This window comes from Cupressus sempervirens, chromosome 3, assembly GCF_028749045.1.
Source record: "Cupressus sempervirens isolate cs-2001-9-10 chromosome 3, ASM2874904v1, whole genome shotgun sequence".
Taxonomy (NCBI): domain Eukaryota; kingdom Viridiplantae; phylum Streptophyta; class Pinopsida; order Cupressales; family Cupressaceae; genus Cupressus; species Cupressus sempervirens.
This window is the reverse complement of record NC_143120.1, coordinates 119,690,610-119,718,487: the sequence shown is the minus strand read 5'-3', so window position 1 is coordinate 119,718,487 and position 27,878 is coordinate 119,690,610. Positions and strand designations below refer to the sequence as shown.

Below are 27,878 nucleotides of genomic sequence, written 5' to 3'. Positions count from 1 at the left end.
CCTACTCACCAAAGGAGGTCTTCAACCATTGCTTGATCTGACTTGTAGATTTCCTTGGACCACACCTTTTAGCATATAAGCCATTGCTACTACAATACTCCCATATGCCTTCAATGTAGATATTGTTTAAAATAAGGGTCTAAGAATCTTTATCAGTATAGGCTTGGGCAATCTTAGAGGCTGAGACAATTAATGGAGAAATCAAAGGAACCGACAGAGCTCCAATTTTTTTTCTTCCTACCTTCCATGGTTCCACCACAGGAGGGTGCTTATGATGGAGATGCTGCCTAATTGGAGGGACAGTAGGGTTTGATGCCCTATACCTTAAAGGAATACATTTGGTACCATATGCCATATTTGAAGATCTCAAATTAGGAATTGCCCAAACATCATAGCCTTTTAGGGTTTTTTCCTGATGCTTACCTTCATCCCGACACCATCCCTCCTTATGCAAAGAGACACTCGAAGGATTAGCTGAAGCAGTTATATTCACAGAGGATAAGTTTCTTTTATTGTCATGAGCAATTGATCTATTCGTTGAGTTCAACCTAGCGCACATAGGAATATATTTTAAAGAAAAACCCACAACAACGTTATTAGTAGATTGAAAAAGAAGACAAAAAGATGATTGATTGACCTCCTCTTGAAAGGCTTCCTACCTTCTCTCTATTGGAACCACTTGAAAAAAGACCACTTGAGATTATATTTAAACTATTAGTTGATAAAAAAAATCACTAACTTTTCATCTTATTTTGAGACTACCACTGCACATGGAAGTGCAATTGTTTGGTACTTTATTGTAGCTTATTCTTCATTCATTTCTACACTATGTTATTACAATGAGTTTTCAAATTATATGCTATTAAATTAAATATTATAGCTATAATTATATTGAATATTATAATTATAATTATAGTAAATACTATAACTATAATTAATTATACGACAAATACTCACCACAAGGTGACACTTGTTTGCCTACTTTTGAGGCACTCATTTTCCTTTCCCTTTTCACCTTTCAAGATCTCCAATTTCACTCATTTTTATTCTATAATATTTCTCATGGTCCAAAACTTTGACATCTAACAACAAACATACTCAATCTACAAACAAATCAAAATAATATTTACATCTAGTTAACATAGATTTCTACATGATAATCTATTATATAACTAAATTAGAATATAATAAATCACCTAAAAATCTCAAACATTATTTAAAAAATAAATTGATAGAAAAATAAATAAACTAATCTCAATCAAATAAGATTATATAGATTTGAAACTAATAAATTAACAATAAATAAAAAATAAAAGTTCAAAAATAATAAAAATTAAGACTTATATAACTAGAATCTAATAAATCACCCAAAATCTCAAACATTATCTTTTAAGAAATTGATATAAAAATAAATAAACTAATCTCAATCAAAACATAGTTCAAAATTACACCACACTTCATTCCCCTCCGAACCAATACATAAATAACTAACAAAACTTCAAAAATAATAAAAATTAACACTAGTACACACAACTTAACCTCCAGCAACTCCATCTCATTTTTCCATAGAATGGAAGAGCTCAAATAAATTTCTCTCAGTAACCAAGAGCAATAATTTATTGCCACACATCATAATCCATCTAAAAACTTTCAGTCGTAATTAAATACAACATGCATTCTATATAAACACTGTGGCCTATTTTTAGTTCTTGCCTATGGCAGGTAACTTATGCTTTCGCTTAGTCCATTGTATTAATAGCTCCACCAATCAGATTTTAGATTTCATTCATATAGTAATGTTTGCAAAAGGTTTTGTAATTTGCATGATTTTTTGGGATTGAAAAATACAATTTTTTGAAAACTTTATTGGCTCATGATGAAAAAGGCAATGAAAAATTTTAATTTTCTTCAACAAAAATACAACTATTTTTTCCAACAATTCTATTAATGCAAGCATTAATTGCAACTTTATCTTTTCTTTTCTAGTGACAAGTGGATAAATTTTATTAAAAAATAATCATTTTTCTAACACCTCATGAATGCATTAATTTCAATTTTATCTTTTCCACCTTTGTGACTACTAGACAAACTTTTTTTAAAAAAGACAATCACTTTTAATTGATGTTTATTTTTGTAATTTGTAAAATGCTATTAAATATAGATATTTTAATCAAGTATAGGTATTTTAATCAAATATAGACATTTTAACTCTTTTAAATTGTTAATTTTCAAAAATTATTTTTTATATAGCTTAATTTCATATTTATTTTAATTTTAATTTATATATAAGTTTAAATTAGAATTTAGTTTCTTTTATTTTGACATATCTAAACCAATGCTTTTAATAGATTTATTGTTTATTTTTTATTTATATATTATATTGATATTTTTAATTTATACTTTAAAATACATAATACTAATTTTGTATCAATTTTAATAAAGTTCAAATTGTTTAGCTTTGTATATTATCAATTTTATTTATGATAAGTGTGTTTGGTTTTTTTAAAGCATAAATGTTATTGTTAAATTAATTTATGTTTATTTATTTTTATGCATTAGATTTAAGCTTAAGAATATTGTCCACCTTCTTCAATTAGATGAATTTATCGCTTAAACAAGATGTATCAAACAATTTCATCATTACAATTAATCAATTTAACTCTTTTTAAAAAAATTTATATAATTATATCTATATCTTATATATAATTAGTTCATAAATATCTTACGATGTCATCTAATTTTAATTTACCATGATACTATAATATTTATACCACTATAATATTCTATTTGTCATTACTATTTATTTGTTATTTTATTAAACTAAATACATTATATTTTAACCAAAACATACTTCAATCAACCATAAAATCACGAAGACAGACAGGTACGCTTGCGCCCCTTGTTTCCAAGTGAAGTTAAAAAAACTCCAACATTTTTCAGTTGGTTTTTTCGCCGATTTGCCTCAGCTGTTAATAAATTTATTTTTCTGTTTTTAATAAATAAAATCTAATTAAAACTTCAACTTTACTATAAATTGATTGTATGGTGAAAAATGGCCAAATGACAAGGTTGCCAAGTGGCGTAAGTGTGATGATCAATTTATTGAATTCTAACTACCCTAGTATGCAGTTCATACCCTGAAATTGTAATTACAAAAAAAAAGAAGTTTCCCTCTTTCCTGTAGACAGATTTGTTTACCGGCTCTATATTGATAATACATGATCAAGATGTTGAAGTTCAGGACCTTGGAATGCCAATTATTTATTTGCAACTTGTCATATTTTTAACTTAGATCATGTGGAGATTGAGCTGAGCTCCAAACTGGGGAGTGAGCATGGCGGAGTGTACTGGTGCGTGGATGTAATTAGGTGAAATCACGAAGGAGAACCTTTGCAGAATCATGGTCAGTACCACTTTGGCCTCCAATAGTGCAAAATTTTGACCAATGCAAATCTTGGGGCCTACTGAAAATGGTATGAATGCATTCGGATGTTTGGCAGCTTTTGAAATTCCTTCTCTAAACCGCTCTGGATTGAATTCGTTCACGCTGTCTCCCCAAAAAGCTGGGTCATGGTGCATTGCAAGGACTGGGATATGAAATTCAGTATCTGCAGGAATTGAGAATCTGCCAAGCATTACCGGCTTATTCGTTCGTCGGAGCATTGCCACTACAGGTGGATAAAGTCTCAAGGATTCATTGAAAATCATTCCCATCTGCATCAGTAAGTGTACACCATATATTAATCGAGGTTTGTCTTAAAATAGATTTTAGGAACAGAACAAATTTCTGGGAAACACAAACTAACTGCTAATTCTTCTCGGCTTTTTCTCCCAGCATTTCAAATGGTTTAAATAGAATATTGTGAAAACCTAACATGTTATAGATCAGCAAGAAAAGAAACGACATGTGGGCCGGTTTTATGCTATTTATTCTTACAATCTTTAGGCTATTCACGTTCTCTGCGGTTGGAAAATCCTTTTTTCCACACATTGCTAAGACCTCCTCACGTGCTAGTTCTTGCCAGTCGTGATGCATTCCCAACAAGATCATGGTCCATGTCAACAGGATTGTCGTAGTTATGTGTCCCGCTGTATAGAAAGTTATCAATTCAGAAATAATTTCATCTGTTGTCATGCGAATGTTATTCTGCGCTTTTCCTCCTTCCTTGTTAGTATTCATCATGAGTCCAAGCAAATCAGTACCGTAGTCCGCTGACTTTCCAATGCGAACAGTTCTCTCCCTGCTTTCAATCACCTGTCTGGCACATCTTGTGATCTCTTTTGTCAACCACCATTCTTGCATGTTCTTTTTTGTAGGAAGATACCTGTTACGAATAAATTATTCCTAGAATATGTCAGTCCTCACTGAATTTATAGAGAAGAGTTAAAACTAGATATTCTTCCTGAAAATTCATATTCAATTACTATTAGTTATACACGTCAGCAATTATACACCTTTTTCTATGGTTCATCTAGGAATCTCTCTATACTGCTTACATCTTTACAGCATTATGAGTGGGGATTAGACAGGAAAAAGGCTTGCGGAAGAGTTTGTAGAAATCGGAATAATTGTACTTGAAAATCCCCTATGCCACACCAACGATTTTATTTAGGAAGAAGGATGGATCCTACTTCATGTGTTTTGACTACAGAATGGTAAATCGGATGATCATAAGAACAAGTTTATGAGTTGGTTGCAAACCTGTTGTTCTAATTTTATATGATTTTCTATTAAGAACCAATATTAACTATTTTTATAATTAGATGTACGACAAATAGATTAGACAATAAATAAAAGGATAGAATTTGTGGAAATATAATGTTTGGACTTCTTTATAAATATGGATTGAATAAATTCGAAGTAGTAGTTGTATGAGCAAAAACAGTAAGCCCACACGGGTGAAGGCAGCTGTTTGTGTTACATGACATTCAAAAAGTTCCAAATCAAAGGAGTTGGGCCATTAATGAGAATTGACGATAATAGTCTAATTTGCATTTATACGTTTGTGTGTAAAGGGCATAATTTATAGCTTTAATATCCTTGAATTATTATACCAATCTCCAAAAAAAATTATTTGTTCGGATTTTAATTTTATTTTGACTCATTTTTTTGTGTGAACTGAAATTCACATTAGAAAAAATAAGGTTTCTATTTTTTAAAGTCATTTTAATGATTTAGTTAGTAATTAGTTGGGAGCTAGTTTCCTCTAGGATGGTTTGGAAATTTGCACTAGAATGCAATACTTATATAAGTATTTACACAACTAGTTGTTTCCCACAAACGAGGCAGTTGCTATTTGTAACAGCATGTTCCTTTGCATCTGAAATCTTTGAAAAAAAAAATTGACCACTATGTTACTGGGTTAACTCAGTAAACACCGCTCTCAGTGATGAAATATACATGCGTAATAAGGAAAACTATTTATAAGAAAAAATTGTAGAATTGTAATTAACTGAACGGTAAATTAAGGGGGAGAAGAACATTGGTACAATCTAAGGAAAACCCATGTAATAGCTATGCTTTATTGGCTGTAAATGTGAACTTTGCTTTTTTTAAAAGGCAATCAGATTCATCGTAAACAATGGTGATTGTCTTGACGGATCCATACTTATTTTATATGTTTTTCTTTTGGAAGCAGTATTTGTGCTAACATGAATAATGATACAAATATGAATCCATTGGTTGGTTTTCTCAAAGATGCATCTTGTAGGGTGAGATATGAGGCACATTAAACAGTTAGATGTATACAGCATTGCCAATGAACTACAGGCAATTTGTAGTTGGCCATAATAATTAATGTTTATTAATCTCTATCTCCTAATAAATGCTTTGATTGTACAGGAAATGGTACTCATGAAGGCATCCGTGATAGTTATGTTATAGAACATTTCAGTTTCTAAAAAGTAAAAGCACAACACAATAGTTTTTGATTGGGTTTTGAAAGGGCCTAGAACCTTGTACAAAGAGGACAGAACCTGAAGTGCAACCAGACAACAAAGAACAACCAAAAGTAACCACAACGAGACAGCAAATGATCAAACTGTACAAATCTTACAAAGACCCATCCAAAGTCATGGTGATTTAAAGAAATGCTCCAAAGATTTCTGGTTAACCTAAGTACCAAGATCCTTCTCCTCCACATTTACTTGACTTAAGGAGAATCCTTAAAAACTGTTGATGTTTGGTGTATCAGAGCCAGGCTGCCAATGCAAGGATGATACACAACTCGGCGAATTTTTGTAGAATTTTGATCTGTGTAAGAAGTGTATATGCACACTCAATTATTATACCAATTTTAGCATAGAGCGATTTGCAACGATAATGTGCCTATGCTTTAAACAAGACAAGTCTTTTGAGAGTTTCATGAAATAAGAAAAGTAGCAAACTGTGAACAGAAAAAGGCAGATACTTTGGGCATGTGGTGGAAAGAAGGCAAGAAAGTATAGTGGGCATTGATGATTTTATCTGCCATACTTTCACATCAACAGCATAATTTACGAGCAGATAGCAGAAAGCAAGAAGCACAGACTATGAATCTCGCTTGCTCTCAACAGCCAGGACATGAACTGTAAATATCTATTACTCGCAACAAGCTAGCAAGGAAATTTTTCAGAGGAAGTGTAGATAAATGCGAATATGTAATACACATTTTTGGACAGAGTATGGAAACATTGATGGATTTGTTAGGGGGGACATTTTCATTTTACTTTGGATTACCAGCGATATAGACAAAGGACGCATGCTGGTTTTGGAGATTGAAAAGTGAGCAAAGCTTTAGAACAACAATAATGAGTGTATATGCAAATAGATTGCACAAGGAATGAATATTGATTGTATTATAAAGCTTGCACAGAGCTTGTCAACCATTTGTAGATGGACACACACACAAACCCAAGACCAGTCAACTCCCAAGACACCGAACCAAGTAAGGACCTTTGGCAGAAACAAAAGGGGAAGAGTAACCAGAAATTACATGCGCAATTGATATAGCCATGAAAAGGGCCAATTCACCGAGTGATGCCATAAGGGAGGAAACTGACCATGTCAGCAGTACAGAAAATTCTCATTAGTACATGACAGTTGAAACAAAGGAAAGAGCACGACATTTGCCAATGAATTTATAAGGTGACACATACTATAGTTTTATTTGATCGGCAAATAAATGCAAGGAATATATTTCAAGGGGATCAAGTCTCCACCATATTGCATGGCAAAGGAATAAATAAATCTTTCTTGAACTGAGGTGACCATGTGGATGGTGGACCCACCAAGAAGCTTGGAAAAGAGATAATAATCATAAGTGTTGTCCACGTCAGCTACTTATAAAGTAGGAGATTGCGGGACACATAAAATGGATCCGCTACCAAGGTAAGTAGAACTATGTGAATAGTTATTTAATAATTTGAATTATTTGTAATGTTACGACTTTTCTAATATTGCCATTAAGAATATTAAATGGAATATAACTCAAGTATAATTATAAATATTGAATATGGTTAATTGTACATAAGAATGTCACTTGAACATTAAAATAATTATATTGTTTCGAGGAAAGAGACGATATTACAATATTATGATATTTTACGAATAACTGACTGTTCCCAATATTATTATTATCCTTGAGTATTAGTCTCTCTCTTATTTTTATTTCATTATGTACTATAAGAGCAATTTGCCTTGATCTTATTCTCCGAGTACGTTCTTACAAGAAAGGGAGATTGATATCAGATTCAGAGGGAGTTTGACACTTCTTCAAAGACAACGTTAAATGAGGATTTCAGAAGATTGATATTCAAAGGGAGACTGAAATCCCATATGCATGACTGCATGATTTTGATGGGCCTACCCCTTGTGTACATCATGAGGAAGTCACAACTTCCAAATGATAATCACTTGTAAAAGTTATAGCAAGGTGACTATCTTTCAATAACTCAAACTTCTATTATGATGTACATCTTTGTTGGAATTCTTTAGAATAATTGGGGGAGGGGGGGTGAGCTGAATCAGTTATTCAAGGTCCAAATGTACAAATAAAACTTTTCAATGCTTAGTAGAGCCTTATCCATAAAACCCTATTATGAACACATCCATTATATCATACAATACTTAAACTTTGTAGGTTACTGTCTTAAGTCAAAACAACTTTGTAGAAATGTAAATATGAAACATAGTAGATTCAATAACACATTTGACACAAGGATTTTACGTGGAAACCCAATTTGGGAAAAACCACCAGTAACATGCTACTAATTCTTACTTTTCTGAAGTGATGTTCTGTGAAAGGCCAACTTTGTTAAAGGTTATAATACACAATGTTAGATGTGACTTGGTTAGAGGATTTCAATCACCCTATTAGAAGTGAACCTTATTAGAGGACTTTAGACCATTCACTTGGAATGTCACCCAATTAAAAGATTTATAAATGACTGTTAGGTCAACCTTAATCCAAAGGTGTAATAACTCTAATAGGTTATAACTTCTTCAAACACCAAAAATCTTTATACTTCAGTGGTTTGACATTTCGTCACACTTTGCAAGCAAGGGTCCTCTGACTGATATAACTTTTCAGATTGCTGCAGTGATTCTTGTTTGGATTTGCCTCAAAGAGAATGCTTACAAAAGACTCCAAATTGTCTAAACAATGACCTAACATAAATATGCAACTAATTTTCGCAATAGTGAATGCATATATGAGTTCTAATCATGAAAATGATCACCTATAGCCAACTGGTATTTTAACAAACAGTTGGTATGCAAGCTAACTGGCTGATAAGAAATGATATATTAACGCTCAAAGACAACTAGTAATGACCAACAATTGTATCTCCTTGATTGAAAATGAGTATCCAATACAATATTCGCACTAAGTTAGCCAAGACTCTTGGCATTTACAAAGATATCAAAATATGATGATTGCTGATAAAGTAATATGCACCTACAGCTGCCAATGAAAACTAATGCAACACTAAATATCTAACTTCAATACTCCTCTACAGCAGTACGCTAATCACATGCATGATTAAATACAACTAAAGCCATGGATTGCTGATACCATTGTGAGGAATGTAAAAATGAATGATATATCTATTAATGAATGATAGGTTTAATACGAAATGACAATTACAACAGCACTCTATAGTGAAAGGCAACTATGAAAATACACATCAGACCTGGCATATGAAGTCGCCTTAGAGAATAGATGTATTGCAATACCACTGAACAAAAAATAACCTCCTCAAGTGCCCAAGTCGTGCCTCTCTAGCTGCCGCCCTTGATTGTAGATGGCTGTAATAATTTTCTTTTCTTTTTTGGATTGCTTTTCCGGACCTGCTTTTTTTTGGCCTGCTTTTTTCGGATTGCTTTTTCGGCCTGCTTTTTTCGAACTGCTTTTTCGGCCTGCTTTTTTCGAACTGCTTTTTCGGCCTACTTTTTGTACTCAAATATTTTTTCTCAATGTAGCACAAATAGAAGACTAAAGTTTCTTCCTCCCAGCTGCAATAATTCAAGTGATATTTCACAACCTCAAAATCGCGTACCAATTGAGAGTTTTTATTCTCAATGGCCACAAATATTTTTTCTCAATGTAACACAAATAAAAGACTGAAGTATCTTCTCCCAGTTGCAATAATTCAAGTGATATTTCACACCCTCAAAATTGCGTACCAATTGAGAGTTTTCGTTCTCAATGGCCAGTTGTGACTATTGCAGAAACCCTAGGTTCCACAATGCACATCAACAAACATCAACATCAACAAAAACAAATCTGGATGATTAGAATGAAGCCCGGGATGCCTATTTATTCTTTTTTTCCACTTTCTCCAGAAATTTCTAGAACATTATTTTATTTTATCTATTAGTGACTTTAAAAAATATTTTATAATTCAAGTCACTTTATTAAATTAATTAAATATAAAGTTACCTTTTAATATTTATTTATTTGATAACTTTATAAATAATTAACTTAATATCACTTATTTATTTAATTAAAATAATTAATTAGTCATCTTCATAAAATATTCATTATTTTGGACAATTTAATTAATTAAATTAATTAAATCAAATTGCCTCCAAAATGGGGACATGACAGTCCGCCCTTCTTGAAATTGCTTGTCCCCAAGCAATGGTTGAACAATAAACCAATCAATCCGCCTGGATCCCAAATGTAGTCATGAACTATACTACTGTCAATTAACACAGGCTCCTGTAATATCCTCTGCAATATAACCAAGAGGAATCCATAATCAAACTGACAGTTACAACTCAACCAAACTCCAAAATCACAACTGCCATAGTCAGAAACCCACGAGACACAAACTCCTAGAACATCAGAACCCAAGTGAAGTGGACAAATCAAACTGCCAACATAGTAAATTCCATCAATGCATCCCACCGGCCTATACAGAATGTACAATCCAACTTTGCAACAATGGTGAACACTCCCAAATGAAACTGTACCAAGTATGGAGAATCCACACACTGTACAACTCTTGCAGTCAACACAACTCTGCAGATCACCAGCCACTATCTCATAACCATAACTCCCATGCACCGCTGATGGGGAAAAGACATCACAAGATAAACAGCAAGGAATGGAACCCAAACCAAATCTGCCTACCATCAACTCCTCAACACAAGGATCAAATGCTAACTGATGTACATACCCTGCAGTATAATGCTGATAAAAAGAACCAATCTCAGTCAACAGCTCACCATGAACAAGTGATACAACCCACTGTGACTGATCACTAGCTAAGTCAAGAGATGTCATAGCCAAAGGAGTAGAATCAATAACAACTACTGAAGCATCACTCCCAAACTCCTGCTCTAAGTCGTATTATCAAGCTGTCAACCGCAGAACCTATTGCCATGTCATGCCCATCAGAACTCTCATCCCGAGGCATCAAACTGTCCCATAACTGATGACAAGCACTAGGAGCCAAAGTACATCTCTGTATCATCATCTCATCAACATGGTCATCAAAGGTAAATTGATGAGCATACCTCAGTGTAATGCCGATAGAATGCGCCAATCTCAGTCAGTGGTTCAGAATGCAATCCAGATGTAACTAACTGCAATCAATCACTAACCAAGTTGGAACTGACTACTACCTCCGGAGACATCGCCAAGGGAGTAGTATTACTAGCAGGAACCATGCCAACTGCTGGCTCACCAACATCACACATGATCTTTGATACAACATCTCTAGTCTCCGTACCATCAGTACTAGAGGCCACCACCATGTTAGGCATACCACAACAATCTGCTGCAGCACCCAACTCAACTGAACCCGATATGCCAATGTTAGTATCAAGGATGGATGCATCCCCATCTCCACTGTCTCTGACAATCTCGACCATAGACATCCTTGGATCACCAGACACCACAGCTTGTGACTGTACAGAATCTGGTAAAGATTGCAGTCGCTCTAACTCCACGGTCACCTTAGCCAAATGAAATTGTGACTCCTCAAAAGCCAACTGTGTATTCTCAAGAATCTCAGAAGTCACCTCGAGCTGCTGAGTAAGCTCACTCACCTCAACTTCCTTGGCCAACAATGCATCGTATGCTGTACTCCCCCACTCCATAAGATAATCTCTGTCGGCTACCAACTGCATATAATTCTGTCTCAGAATCCGAATAGCCTCCCATAAAGAGTGGATCTCTGTCAAGGAAAAATAACTGCCTCCCTGCTCATCACTAGTAGGAGAACCCCATCCATAAACTGCTAGCAACTGTCGAGCAGCATCAAAATGCTGGCAAGCGGTAGCAATGTCTCTCTCACTAACTCTCAACTGACTAGACACATGATGACACTGGCTAGACTGTTTCCTACAAACCTCCTTTGACGCACTGTCTAAAGGAGTATCCTCAAAGTTACTGGTCTCTAGAGTATTACCAACCATATCCTGTGAATCAACTCCAAAGCTCATATCAACATACGGAGTATCAAAATCTGTAGCACTGCTATCCAACTCCTCTGTACCAAAAGGAACTGCCAAGGAAACTAAGTCTTCAAAACTGCCCACTGCATCCTCCTGGATATCATCAATGCCAATATGATCTTGGGACTCATCTGTACACACTGCAAAATATGAAAGATTATCAACACATTCCAGCAATAATGGTCGATTGGATATATGAACAATGCCCAACACCGGTGAATAAAAACTAATACCAACATCAGACAAGTTGCTGGCACAAGGAAAGACAACATCGTGCAATTTGCTAATCAAATCCATGATAGCATCCAAACAATCACTGCTACCAAAAAGTGATAATGATCTCCAGTCAACTGAATCCCAAACGCCAATGAAACAATCTCAAGTCCATATCCGTAAACTAGAATCAGCTGGTAACTCAAGCAAACTCCTTACCTGAGTAATATGACTAGTACCAACTAACTTCACATACTTGTCTGATATTGTCCCTGTATCCTGGATGTGAATGTAAGATGAACTCACAACATTATCAACGACCACATATGATTTACGTGCCGCAGAAAGCTGAGTATCAGGAGTGCAAGATGAAACTAAACTCAACTCCATGCCATGCTTATCCCCATGTCTCTCCCAGTCCTGCAATGCCAATGGAGTATTCACCAAAGAAGCTCGAGTGTCCTCAAGCTCGCGAGAAAGCCTGTCAACTTCCTCCTCCTTCCTCCTCAAGGCATCTGAATAGTCTCTGACAAGGCTAAGAAGATGGTCACGATCTGATAGAAGATGTAAATAATTCAACTTCATAGTTCCCATTCCTTCCCTAATCGCCTGTAAGTCAACACAAGAAGACTTTGCCTGAACTCCCTTGTGTCTACCCTGTAACTGAATCATTCGAATGTGATCCTCTATCATATCCCGCATCTTGTCATGATGAGATAATGAAGTCACAATACTGTCTTTGCTCACCTTTAGCTGGCTGGACAAATCATGTGAAGTACTACCAGCCTCAACCTCACGTGACGAAGCATCTATCTGTGCTTGGTACTCTCTCTCAGCAAAGTCATGAATGCTCAATGTCTGCTCGTCTCTACCAGGTATCTCACCATCATGCACAACAACATCCTCATAATCATCATCTGAACCCACTATGCTGTAGTCACTGCCTGTTGGAACCAAACCATCCTGAGTACTTGAGACATCACCCTTTGGCAGCCTGTATACAACTGTCTCAACTTGAGTACCAAGTTGACAGTTACTATCCATCAGCGTAATATCCTTCACCACTTCTTCCTGTGGCTGAACTGAAACCTCTGACTGGTTGCAAACTTGTTTTTCAAACTCCTCATTAAGGTTCCTAGTAACATCTCTCACTGTATTAGTCAATGCTTTGTGAGAAGATTTGCCAAATCGAAACCTTGTCGACTTATCCACCTTAGCTGGGTCGGACAGCCTGTCATTTATACGGTGGTGCTTAACCAACAGTTCAGACATGTTATGCCTTATTTTTCTAAGTTCATCTCGGATGTCTGAATAGCCATCCTTTCCATAATTCCGACTCTGGATACTGTGTCTATCAATTGTCCAAGATTGTGTCCTTGGAGACTTTGTACTGTACCTGTCCATTCTGGATGAAGTAGAGTGCTGATCACTCATGTAAGTCGGTTCTCACCCCACAGGATGGCAAGAAAAGCGCTCTGATACCACTGTAATAACTCTAATAGGTTATAACTTCTTCAAACACCAAAAATCTTTTTACTTCAGTGGTTTGACATTTCGTCAAACACTTTGCAAGCAAGGGTCCTCTGACTGATATAACTTTTCAGATTGCTGCAGTGATTCTTGTTTGGATTTGCCTCAAAGAGAATGCTTACAAAAGACTCCAAATTGTCTAAACAATGACCTAACATAAATATGCAACTAATTTTGGCAATAGTGAATGCATATATGAGTTCTAATCATGAAAATGATCACCTACTGCCAACTGGTATTTTAACAAACAGTTGGTATGCAAGCTAACTGGCTGATAAGAAATGATATATTAACGCTCAAAGACAACTATTAATGACCAGCAATTGTATCTCCTTGATTGAGAATGAGTATCCAATACAATATTCGTACTAAGTTAGCCAAGACTCTTGGCATTTACAAAGATATCAAAATATGATGATTGCTGATAAAGTAATATGCACTTACAGCTGCCAATGAAAACTAATGCAACACTAAATATCTAACTTCAATATCCCCTACAGCAGTACGCTAATCACATGCATGATTAAATACAACTAAAGCCATGGATTGCTGATACCATTGTGAGGAATGTAAAAATGAATGATATATCTATTAATGAATGATAGGTTTAATACGAAATGACAATTACAACAGCACTCTATAGTGAAAGGCAACTATGAAAATACACATCAGACCTGGCATATGAAGTCGCCTTAGAGAATAGATGTATTGCAATACCACTGAACAGAAAATAACCTCCTCAAGTGCCCAAGTCGTGCCTCTCTAGCTGCCGCCCCTGATTGTAGATGGCTGTAATAATTTTCTTTGCTTTTTCGAATTTGCTTTTTCGGATTGCTTTTTCGGACCTGCTTTTTTTGGCCTGCTTTTTCAGTTCTGCTTTTTTGGCCTGCTTTTTTCGGACTGCTTTTTCGGCCTGCTTTTTTCGAACTGCTTTTTCGGCCTGCTTTTTCGAACTGCTTTTTCGGCCTACTTTTTTCAAACAGCTTTTTCGGCCTGCTTTTTGTACTCAAATATTTTTTCTCAATGTAGTACAAATAGAAGACTGAAGTATCTTCCTCCCAACTGCAATAATTCAAGTGATATTTCACACCCTCAAAATCACGTACCAATTGAGAGTTTTCGTTCTCAATGGCCACAAATATTTTTTCTCAATGTAGCACAAATAGAAGACTGAAGTATCTTCCTCCCAACTGCAATAATTCAAGTGATATTTCACACCCTCAAAATTGCGTACCAATTGAGAGTTTTCGTTCTCAATGGCCAGTTGTGACTATTGCAGAAACCCTAGGCTCCACAATGCACATCAACAAACATCAGCATCAACAACAACAAATCTGGATGATTAGAATGAAGCCCGGGGTGCCTATTTATTCTTTTTCTCCACTTTCTCCAGAAACTTCTAGAACATTATTTTATTTTATCTATTAGTGACTTTAAAAAATATTTTATAATTCAAGTCACTTTATTAAATTAATTAAATATAAAGTTACCTTTTAATATTTATTTATTTGATAACTTTATAAATAATTAACTTAATATCACTTATTTATTTAATTAAAATAATTAATTAGTCATCCTCATAAAATATTCATTATTTTGGACAACTTAATTAATTAAATTAATTAAATCAAATTGCCTCCAAAATGGGGACATGACAAAAGGATTTACCCTAGACTGATACAATGATTAGAAAGTAACAGTAATGCTTGATCTGATAACAATTTACAACTCACATGTAGATTACAGATCTCTGTTTCAATCTTCCATTTTGCTTGGCTTTCACACACTTCAACTTTGATAGCTTGTTCACCCTTCAAGCATTCATACTCTTAAGCTTTCTTGCTTTACATGCCAATTGCAGTCTCTTCTATTCAGCCACTAAATGAAGCAATACCCTAGACTCCTTGTCTTCTTTAGGTTCTCGCACATGACAACCTTTACTTTTGACTAGCTCTCTCTATAAATAGAGATTTAAGATCTTTTGCCACTTAACAACAATTTTCTATTTTAGGATTAGGTAGGATTGGGTAAGATACAATGCATCTACCCACTTTTCCATTTGGTTCCTCTAGAAACTTGTTCCTCATCTTCCTTGAATTTGCCACAAAATAGTTTACTTTGAATTCTGTGCCACCAGCTCATCATAGGTGTCTTCCACATGCTTCACAGAATTCAAGAAAACAAAATAGTTGGCTCAGATTCGTCAAATCTATGATTTAACATGAATACTAGCCCTCGACATCAATATGTTGTCACCTGGCTTCCATATTGTTCTTCCATTCATCTTAAACTAGTTTACTCGGCGAACGCTAAAGTTTACTAATGCTCGGCATCAACTAAACTTTACTCAGCTTAGGCTATGTTCACTTGGCATACACCGAATCTTCACTTTGCTCGGCTCCAATTGATTTTCTGCTCGGTTTGCACTAACTTTTCTTGGCACCTATTGTGCACTCGGTCAAGCTTGACAGACAATTCTTCTTACTTGTTCTTCTAGACTTAATCAGTGTATCAAACCTTTGCAGCCTTAAGTAGATAAACAATACACTATATCATCATTGTCTTAACTGATCTTTGTACTCCTTTTTCATACAATAACTCAACCTCTAGGTGCTCTTGTTATCTCATTTGATCAAATTCTCTTCATCAATCAAACAAATGATAGTACTCAAATCAACAAAGCAGTTGTCTTACTAGCAAGTAGCAAGTTTGACATTAGTGACAAAACAATGATTGAAACACATCCTCATACTTGTATCAATCTTTTCACAACAATCTTATGATGTCTATGCAGATCATGATAGATTATAACTTGTATGGTGGATTAATTTCCTTAAACAAACCATGGCCTTCTATTGTGATGGACATTTCATGATGTCTAAGATAGATCATGATAGATGATAACTTGCATGGTGGATTAAGTTCTTTAAACAAACCATGAATATTCCTATGATAAGTATCATTGAGGATACATGTGCTAACTTATGAACATTTTTTAGTACTTGGTGAATGTTATGCAACTTGATGTTTAGGAGGCCATTACTTAGAGTACTTGGTGAATATCATGCGACTTGATGTTCAAGAGGTCATTACTCAGAGTACTTGGTGAACATCTTACAACTCGACATTCAGGAGGTCATTACTCATTACGTAGAGTACTTGGTGAAGGTCACGTGACTTACATTAGGAGGCAATTATTCTTGATATCATGAGATGATATCTAAAATGGTGGATATCTTCTAATCAAAGATATCCTTAAAACTTGCCATTCCTGATTTTTACATTGAGGTAATCTTGTGTTTATCCTCCCTCGCTAAGAGGTAGTGTTGATGTTTGGTAGCTTTAGTCCAATCAACCCGTGAGATTAAAACTATTGAAGAGAAATTAATATAATAATGAATCATGAACATTATACAGATACACACACAATTAATTAAGATTGTCATTTTATTAATTATATTAATGAATAGACATGTCCCTTCATGAAGGGACATGTCTTTTCTTGGTTTACTCTCCATACGGATACAAAGAGATTGCTGTCTTTGGAACATACATACCAAATAGGCAGTGTTTAGTACATTTTGCAGTGATCCTAAATTCCAACAGAAACATTTGTAGATCCCTCATGCAACATTGCAGCTTTAGGAAATGTAAAATTATTAATAGGAGATTTCCTCCTATTATCCACCATTTGCTCCTTCATGCTAGATCAAGAAGAATGCTTAATTATAGAAGGCATTTGTTCCTTTTTCACCTAGACAAAATGACATTGATTTTTCAGAAACAAGTAATAGCAGCATGATCCACTTCACTACAAGAATTGCAAATAATAGGAGAGCTTTCAAATTCAATTTGTAGCACCAAAAAAAATACAGAAGATTAAGGTATTTGTGTGGGAAACACTTTGTTCTTCTCTACTAACACACAAAATCTAGCAAATAGAAAGTGCTTCATGAATTTGGAGTGTTAGAAACACAAAATTGGCCAAAAGAGTTGGCAACAATCATGAATTTCTTTTCATTCTAGAAGTCCAATGATAACCTTGATAAGTCAACCCAAACAGAAAACTTTAAGTTATATTGTAATATTTAAAGGTCATATTAATCATTTAAAGAATATTAGTTAGTTTTAGTAACTTTCTATATTTGTTTCAGTTCATGATTTTTTCTGTTTTAGAAATGTCATTTTGTAATCTCTTTATGTGGAGTCTTCCTCTCCTTAGTTTAATCATTTGATTACCATTTCATCATATCAAAGCTGAGATTTTTTGAAGAATTTTAATAAAATTAATGATTATAATAGATGTTTTAAATTTTTTTTTGTTAAAACAAAAATTGTGGGTTGTTTTATGTACAATTCGAAGGATTTTTTGTGTGTACATCATGTGGTTTTTTATCAATGTGATGCAGGAGCATCTTCGGTTCTTGGCAATATTTTCATCCTGTTTCTGTTTTCCAGTATGGAAGAATGCTGTAGCAGTCACTCATCTGTGAGAGTTTTTGGTTGTGGTCTTGGAATCTTGTTAAGAACTCTCTGTAGTTCTTACCTTCTTGATCACACCTCATTCGGCTTAGTTGTGTTCACTGGTCTATTTGGTTGATATCATCGGTCCAGTTTATTCACTGGTTGACTGGTTCAATTTGTTTATTGGTTTGCCTGGTTTAGTATTCACCGGTTTGTTGATAGAGATCACACTAGAAGTTTCCAATCGATGAAGTTGAATGGTGTTGATCTCGAGGTAGATCTATTCCTGGCCGACTTGGTGTTTGGATCTCTTTGGTTGAATTAATTAATTATTGTTATAATTTGGGATTAGGCCGATAGGTTGAACTCATTTGTCTTGTTATATGTAATGTCTTGAATGCTGACCTATGGTGGCTCTATGTGCATAAATCAAGGGCTTGTGACCATTAGAGGTAGCAAGGGATAGAGGAGAGTAACAGAGGACTAGGGCATCCTGCAGGATGATAGCTCTAAGATACGTAGTCATAGCTAAGAGTTTAGTTGGTTCTTATTTGTATCGACTATAACTGGAAAGGCGTTACAACCCGACATGTATGATGTACCTATTTGAATAAATGATTGATCTTGCATTCTCTCTCTCTCTTTCTCTCTCTCATTTTTGTATTATTCCTTCTTGTGTGTTTAGCTGCAAGGTTAGACATCCCATCTTGGGGTTCTCCACCATGGTACTAGGTTAGATGATATTAGAGTAGGTGCTTTGCAAGCCCTAGTTGATTTGGTTGTAGGGTGGCATGTTGCAATCTGGCCTACAATTGCAAAGGGTTGCAAAGATGATTCATGTGAGGTGAGATGCAGATCATGTAGTGATGGATATGTTGAGGCAAATATTTGCAAGGCTTGAAGCTATTGAGAGAACCCAAGGAAGGGACAAACGTATTGAGGATGATAGTGAAGATTAGGTAGAAGAATTACAAGAAGGGGCAAAATGGAGATTTTCGAGAGGTAGAGGCAGATCCTATGGAGAAAATAGCAGATCAGATCTAGGTAAGGAAAATCAAAATTAGGGAAAAGTAGAATAGAAGGGAGAAAATCCACACAAAGGAAGTTATCTAAGAGGTAGTTATTCGAGAGATAATGATCAGAGGAGAGAAGACAAAAAATGGTGAAGGGCATAGGGCATTTGAATGTACCAATGCAGACAAGAAGAACGGTAGTAGTAGCAGAATGCACTTGTGAAGGAATATTCACCTAATCCAATGAATGGACTCGAGGATGGAGAAAATCTGATGGTTACAAGAGCATTATGGAATGAAGGTACTGATAAAGATCCTGCGAGGAAAAACTTACTCAAAACTAGATGTAAGTGTTGTGAGGTTCTCACACCATTGCCCCAAAATTTTGTGGGGACCCCCCCTTTTTTAGTCTCCTTGGATATTTTTCGGATTGTCCAGCAATTTTGATTTTTCGAGAGTTTTGAGCCTTGGACACCCTCAGACCAGTGGGAGAGACTTAGCTTATTTTCACCCAGTCTCGCTTGAGTTTCCAGAGCAACCAATTTCATCCTTAAGGCCGGGTAAAATTTTCAAAAAAAGCAACGTTTGGCAGGTTAAAATTGTAGAGTTGTACTTAGACGTTTTCTTTTGAAAATCCGGACATAATTGTGTAAGTTTGAATCATTTTCAAAAGGGAAATTTCGTTAGACTTGAATTTTGGAAAATCTTAAATTTTTCTTTGGTGAAAAAAAAAATAATAATTTTGTCAAGATGAAATCAAATTGCAAAATTGATTTTAGACTATAGAAGTGATTTTATTTTTGTCAAAAATAAAAATAAAAATTTAAATGGCATAGCAAAATCGATTTGGAGGAAAATTGCAAAAATTGGCTTTAATAGATGAAAATTGCCTTGAAAACTTCTAGCCTTTAATGAAATTGGTAATTTAATATTGAAAAATGGCTTTTGGTTAGCCAAAATCCAATTTTAATGACATATTAATTACTAAATCCTCATTAAATGGAAATATTTAACACCCCCAAGGCACCATTTAATTTCTTTTTGCAATTTGGAACTAATTGGCAATTTCAAAAAGCAATTTTCATTTTGGCAAAGTTAATATTTAGCTAAGTATTTGATTGTGAGCCATAATTTAGCATTAATTATTGTTTTTCTTGCTCCCAGGGTCCAAGTCGGCCAGCTAGGAGGAAATTGGAAAGATGGGTATAACAGGAGGCCTCCCTCCCATTTTCTCCTCACTTGTCACTTTTCCTCCTCAAGGTTGGCAATTTAGCAAGAGCAGTCCTCTCTCCATTTTGGGTGAATTTGGATTTGGAGCAGCTTTTCTCCTCCTAGGCAATTTCTTTTGGGAGGCAGATTTTCTTGCATTTTGGGGCAATTTTGTTTGCAATCAACCATTTTCAGACCTTGGCGATTTCTCTTGGTGGCAGATTTTTGCATTATTTGGTGATCTTTTCTCTTTCTATTAGGGCTGCAATTTATACCCTAGGTTATTTTTGGGGGCAAATTGGAGACTTTCCATGCTTGGGCAGATGTGTTTGAAGGAAAAACTTTCCATTCTTGGCAAATTTTGAAGAGCAGACCTAATTTTGTGCCATAGGAGATACGTGGTGAAAGTCTGATTTTCTCCATTTGGGACTGTACTTTTTATATCAGACTTAGGCGATTTTGGTTGGGAGAGAAGATATATTGATGGAAGTCTGATTTTTGTGGAAAAATGGGGGATAGTTTCAAATGTTTAAATTTCTAATTTGCAAGAGGGCTTAAAATTCTCAAGGTCTAATCCTAAATTCCAAAAGTGTCAAGATTCGGCTATTGGTAGAGGTGACTTTCAATCATTTAGAGTCGAAAGGGGTCCTTAAGCTGACTTCCTTCTTTCGTTCTAGTCTAAGGATTGCCTCCCTTGGTTCTGCTTGTCCATTGTCCACCACTTTACCATCCCGTAATAGGGCAACGAGATGGAGGATGTTAGTACAAGCAAGAATCCTAAGGGGACAAACACTAAGAAAGACAAAGAGGATATGATGTCCAAAACACCTTTCTTCTAAAAAGTGAAGCGATTAACAGTCACCAATATCGGTTCAATAGACATGATAGGGGTAAAGGACAGACTAAGAGAAGGACAGTCCCCCTTGGCAAAGAAGATATACAAAAGCGGAATTGTGCACGCAACAACTTTTCCTCTTACATTGCCTTGTCTAGAACTGATTATGGAATGTGCATCCCGGTTTGGTCTAATAAGTAAATCCATCATCTTTGGCGAAGGGAAGAGGGTGTTGGCCGACATTGGCAGACAAGCAATCGAAGAAACATTTAACATTCCCCAGTACAAGAACATGATAGTAGTGATGATGGATCAAGTGGCTAAATCATTTCAAGAAAACCAGGAGGCCTATTTCACATATCTAAAGTAGAATTGGCTACACGAGGGTAGGAAAGGCGTCAACAAATCATTGAGGCTTACAGTGGCGGACTTCAAATCAGAATACAAAGATCTCATAGTGCTTCTCAGTCGGATCATGGGCCTAGCTTAGGGGATGCAATTTGAAAACTGGATGTACTTCTTCATTGATGAGATTGAAAAGGGGAAATGAAGATTTGATTGGGCTAGGATCATAAGCGAGAACCTAAAATTGCAACTTAGGACCATGCAAAACCAAAAACAATTCTACATGGGATCTTATCTGTTCTACCTTATTGCTAGATTGTACAAGAGTCTGGGACTTAAGGCTTTAGGAGAAGTTGGCAAAGGGCTAGGACAATATTTGGTGCATGAATGCTATCCACAGCTTCATTTGCACAACAACAAATATTACAAGATATTTTGTGATGCTTTTGCCATGAAGACAGTAAGGGTACTTTAAGGGACACCTACTAAGAGACTTTCATCAAAAGCGGAGGCAAAGATAAAGAAGTTTGGAAGTTGGTTCATCCAATTTTCACAATTCACCTACATTAGAGAAGCAGGGAGTACAATTTGTCCCAAGAGGCTTTCGAGATACCCTCCTGACAAGGTAGTTTTGATGGAATTGACTAGGCAACTTGAGCATTATGATAGAATAATGAGAAATGAAGGTAAAATAGGCATTACCTTCTCACTCGCAATTGCCAATGATAATTGCCCCAATCGGGCCGCCTTTGTAGCTACAGAGAAACAATTGGAATGGTATCATCTAGGATGGTATAGAGCAAGGCAAGGGTTTGATCCTAATGGCTTATCAACGTATCTCATGGAAATGAATTCGAGCATGTTCCTACTATAGAAGAGTTTTGGGCCAATGCCAAGGATGACTTTCATGTGAGAAAGCTAGCTTTCTCAAGGTTGTCAGTGAACATGATGAGAGATATCAAATGGAGAGACCTTGATATTCTGAATCCGCTGGAGGATGATGGAAATGTGTTGAGAGAAGATTATGATACGGTAGAAGGAACAGAATTGAATCTAGTTGATTGGGATGATCATCAAGATCCTTCCTTGGAGGCAGTCACAAGGGCAGTAGAATTGCATACCAAGTCGTGGTATAATGAGAGCTTAAGGAGGCTACAAAGGCAAAGGGTACCCCTTCCTTATGAGATGATGAAGCCAAAAGAGGGGCAAACAAAATCAGTTGGACAAAAGGGTGAAAGAAGTAGCCAACAATAGGAGGTAGCCAAAGACAAGAAAAGAGCTTTGGAGGTAGAGAAGGGCAAAGAACATGGAACCACCGGCCAAGAGACAACATACAGTTCCATCAAGAGAAAGCATAGTTGAGGCTAGAAGCGAAGAGGTTAATTCAAGTGATAAAGGGGCCACGGTGGAAGTAAGCTTTGATTCAGAATCGAGTGGTTATAGTGGGAGCACCGAGTATTCCCCTCTCTTAAAAAACCAACAAGGAGATGATATGGCAGAAACTAGTGGAAAAGGAGATGGGCCAATCGACATTGAAGCAATAAGTCAGGCACTTGAGGCTGTTGGTGATGCTTTGTTAGTCGACCCAAATCCAAATTTGGGGAGATGCATTGCACCACTATGGTTAAGGCAAATGCTTATGCCCAGAGGCGAGGTAGTAACTGCCCGAACGGCAAAAGACATTCGGGGATTAATAGAAAAGGGTAACAGCGAGAACTAGAAACAAATGGCAAAGATGGTGGCGAAGGTAATCAGGAGCAACAATGATGGTCACTGAAAGGTTCAGATTGCTATACCAACAGTCAATAAGGCAATGGATGAGATTGCGGCCTAGGAATATGAGATAGTGGAACATAACTTGGTAAGAAACACAGATGATATGGAATGTGAGGAGATTCAAGAGGGTATAGCTTCAATCATAGAAAGGTTGAGGAAGGCAAATGAAAGGATTGTAAAGTTGGAGGTCGAGAACAAATATTGGAGAGATTGCCAGCCTATCCAACAGTTGCACCAGGCAGCCCTTCCTCAAGACAGCGGGAGCAATATGGAAGAGATATCAGCTTAACTTGATGCAGGAGCATCCAGAGGTATAAGGGCAATCTTGTGTCACCCAAAAAATTGCACTTAGACTTAGTTTCTGTTTCATGTCTTTACATTTTTGGATACCCATTTGGGTCAAATAAAGGTTCCAACTCTCACAGTTCAACTATCATTGTGCTAGAAAATTTCGAAAAAATAGGAGCATGCAATTTGGCCATCATTTTAGTGACCTAGAAGGTGTGAATTGACCAGATGAATGTAATTGTGATTTAGAGCATTCCAGAAAAAGAATCAGGTCAAAAGGCCCCACGGTTTGAAAGTTATTGCAGTTTTTCGGGTTTTGGAGACCTCCTAAGAATGCTTCAAAGTCAGGTTAGGGGCATTAAATGACCTTGAAAAGGGCCGAAAAATGGGGGACGAGCGAAGCTGGTCCATAGGGCTATAGAGCGCTTCGAGAGCTTTCCGAAAATGTAAACGTTTCGTCAATCGGAGCTACGGTTCAAAAGTTATGCCTCCCGGAAGTTCGGTTACCGTTTCTAGATTCTTCTAGATTTGCGCCAACTTCTACCGCAGCTTTCGGAACCTTCTATTTGGTCGGTGGATGCCTACTAGCACTTTCTAGAATGTACTCCTAGTCCTTAACCCTCCGGGGTCTATTTAAGGAGATTTCTGGCATTGTAAAAGGCAGTTCGGAGTGGAGTTTGAGAGGAGGTACTGAAAGGAGAAATTATATCCAGATTTATGCTATTGTAAGCCCTTAGGGCATGTCTTGAAGTTTATTTTCTCTGTACTGTTTGTACTAGCTTATTTTCTCAGTTAATACAATTTCCCTTTTCTGTTGTGTCCATTCTGTTTTTGGGTTGTGTCCCCATCATAACTACATGAAGTTAGGGATTGGATCCATGATACAATCCAAAATGGGCAAAATTTCTTGCCTTCCTTCATCTCGACATTCTAGTCATTGGTAATTGTTAAAAACAAGTTCATATTATTTGAAGAAGAGTGGAAGGATTTCCTTCCCATCAAAGATTTAGCAATTCCCAGGCTACGGGTGTTCATTGAGCTATCAGAGGCATATTTGCAGAGGGCGAGGTTGGTTGATGAGAGAGGATTGGGTACAATCGAGTCTTGGTCTGTTGCCTTGACTACCAGATTGAGAATATTCAAAGAGATACGAAAAGCAGTTGAACAGCACAGCCCAAGCATCGACACTTCCATTTCAACCATGATGAGCGACGTTGGGATGGCGCTTGATTTTGATGACATTAAAGAAGGATATATCAATGAGACAAAACTTGGATTGAGATTGGATGAGCTAGGAAAGGTTGTCATCAAGAAGAAACATTTGAACACCCTTTCCTCCCTAAGTGCTTTCATTGGATTCGCAAAGGAATAAGAGAAAGATCATGAGAAGACACTACAAGCAGCAAGCAGCGTGATGAAATCAGCGGAGCTCAAGATAAAGCACACCTTGTCCTCCTATGGAAGAAATCAACGAAAGGCTAGCTAGGTTCATTGCCTTAGCTAAAAGAACAAAAGAAAAGGGGAGAGTCATATTAGATCATTTAATGCAAGCCCAAATGGCAATTTCTGTTTCTTCTACACTAGGACAAGTGTCATTTTTTGATTGGCCGCCATTTTGGTGTCTTCTCATCGGTTGCCACTTTTTACACTTTTTTCATTGGTCCATTGATGAGGTGGCGTCTTCTCATTGGCTGATGGGGTGGCAACCCTAATTAGGGTTTTGGAGATTCAATCTAGATCGTCAGTTTTGCATTTGATCTCCACCGTCAGTTGTAATTTTAGCATCTATAAAAGGCCATTTGCTCTCATTTGTAAGGGTCGGAGAAAATTGTTGAATAAGATAATGCCAAAATTGCTTTCTTTCTCATTGTTGTGACTTGCATGGTGATTAAGAGCCTTTGGTATTATTGCATGGTTTCTACTTCCAAATAAGAGTAACATTTGTGAGGGAGTTATGTTGGAGGATTGTTGTCAAGATACTATCAAAATTGTTCTCTATTCATTGTTGTGACTTGCATGGTGGATTTACATGATCATTTTGGTGTATTGCATGGTTCTTCTCATCTCTCAAATTAAAGTAGGATTTCATTTCATGTTGTTAGAGTAGAAGTAGATGGATAATTGTATGGTGATGTTAGTGAATGTCTGATAGGGATCAATACTAGACTACTAGCATCCTAGCAGCTTGTTGGGAAGCCTTGTGTGGCAAGCTAGTTTATTATTCCTTTGAATCATTGCACCTATGGAAGTGAGGCTGTTGGTTAGCTTTCATTAGATTCGATCCCCGTCCATTTGCTAACCTTTCTATTCATAGGAGTAGGAGTAGAATAGTGAGTGGTTGAAGGAGTAGGAGTAGAATAGTGCGTAGTTAGGTAGTCAAATTTCACTCTAAGAAAGTTAGGAAGGTAGAAGTCATTAGAACTATTATTGCCTCCTCCTCGCGCAATCAACATTATCTGGCATCCTCTACCATCACTGTCACCATCAATATCACTTGGCACTCATACAAAATCATCACCATCTCACCAAAACCCAAGTCATCCTTGAATGAATAGCTTAAGGCCGCCTACGTGATTACCAACAAATCACATCGATAAAACTCAGCGAGTATCCACAAGAGTAAGGAACATTGGAGTTATTCTCATATCTCATGAGCATTAACTTTTCAAGAGGGGAATTGTATGTTTAATACTCTGTATCTGATATTCAATTGCTAATATGTTATGTAAGTGATACAAAACTCGCATCAACATTATCTGGTGCTAGAAGGAGGCCTGAATTTAAATTCATTCTTGAGGAAATTGGAGCATTAGTGAGGGACATACCCTCCATCGTCACGACATCAACATTATTTGGCACTAGGGGGGCCTGGAAGTTTTATTTTGAGGATTTGTTGGCATTCAATTATGAAGAAGAATGGTGCTTCCTAGATCAAATCAGCCTAGAGCAGCTTGGAGAACACTTCAAGATCACATTGTAGCAAGTTTGTGCTCAATCGCTTGGGAGGAAAGTGAGAACAGGAGAGAGTATCTGGACATCGTTGACGTGCTAAATCAAGAAAAAAGGAAAGCAAGAGCTATTGAAAGGAGAATCCAAAGGAGATTAGAACGTCAAAGAGAATTGGAAAGGAAGCTTGAGAGAGAGAGGAAAGCACAAAGACAAGCTCAAGCTATTGTTGAAGAAAACTCAAATTAGAGATAATCAAGTTGAGATTATTTTCAAGCTTGATAGAAATATTGGGTCTTTTTCCCCAAAAAATTTGAGAGACTAATATTTGATAAGAGGCAGAGGATACTAAGAAATACACCACACCAAGAAGAAGACTTAGTTGTGTTAGAATTTCACAAGAAAGCAAGGATCCGTTGGGTAGCTGATACCTCAAACTTAGCTAGCCCCGCAAGTAGTCCACCAGTTCAGGCTCAAGTTAATCCATCAATTCAGGCTCAAGTTAATTCACCAATTTAGGCTCAAATCAACCAATCAACGATGGCTCAACCACCATGGATTCAAAACAACGCCTCACCCCTCTTATTCCAACAATACCATGATCTACTGAAGAATCTGGCGGTATTCTACTCCAAGTTTTTTGTCTATGACCCTAATCATACAACAAAGGAGCATATCAAGGTATTCCAAAAGGCATTGTACAATAGAAGAATTCAAGAGGATGTAGCATGTAGGCTTTTCCTTTATTCATTGGGGGAAGAACCTTATTACTGGTTTGTCAATTTACCGGCATCATCAATAACAGGATGGGTCCAGCTCAGAGAGGCCTTTATTACAAAATTTGGTATGCCCATCATACCACTGGAGTTACATAGAAAATTTGTGGACATAAGGAGACATGATAGAGAGACAATAAGTTCCTTCAATGATCATTTCCATGAGGCTTACACGAGACTGCAAGCTCCTTACACAATGACGGAAGTTGGTGCATTGGAAGCATACTACAGTGCGTTAGACAACCAGATTGCTATGTTCATGAGAATGGTGAATCCTGCTCCCACAACGTTGACTAAAGCCTACACTAAAGCAATTGAGATAGGGAAACAATTGAGCCAACAAGGAATGGAACCCCAAGGTGCTAGATATCCAAACAATCCAATCCCACAACTTGAATACTAGGCACCTACAAATAGTTAGTAGTACATCTAGGGCCTCCATTATCTCAAGAACCGCCATCAGTACCAGTTTATCTACAAAGTGCAAGTTCATCCACAAGGACGCAAGAAGAAAAGGATGAGATGAAAGAGTTGATTGA

At 36.5% G+C, this 27,878-nt stretch overlaps 1 protein-coding gene across 1 annotated transcript in view; it reads right to left on the bottom strand.

The window, feature by feature from the left end:
* Positions 1 to 2,915: 2,915 nt before the first annotated feature.
* The window catches only part of LOC149565066 (cytochrome P450 CYP72A616-like), a 106,192-nt gene continuing 81,229 nt past the window's right edge, over positions 2,916 to 27,878 (bottom strand). Inside the window, exons 4-5 of the mRNA XM_089818618.1 lie at positions 3,938 to 4,325; positions 2,916 to 3,714 (exon numbers count right to left, since the gene is read on the bottom strand). Coding sequence (XP_089674744.1) covers positions 3,289 to 3,714; positions 3,938 to 4,325 — 814 coding nt within the window. The 3' untranslated portion in view covers positions 2,916 to 3,288. The remainder of the gene's footprint in view (positions 3,715 to 3,937; positions 4,326 to 27,878) is intronic.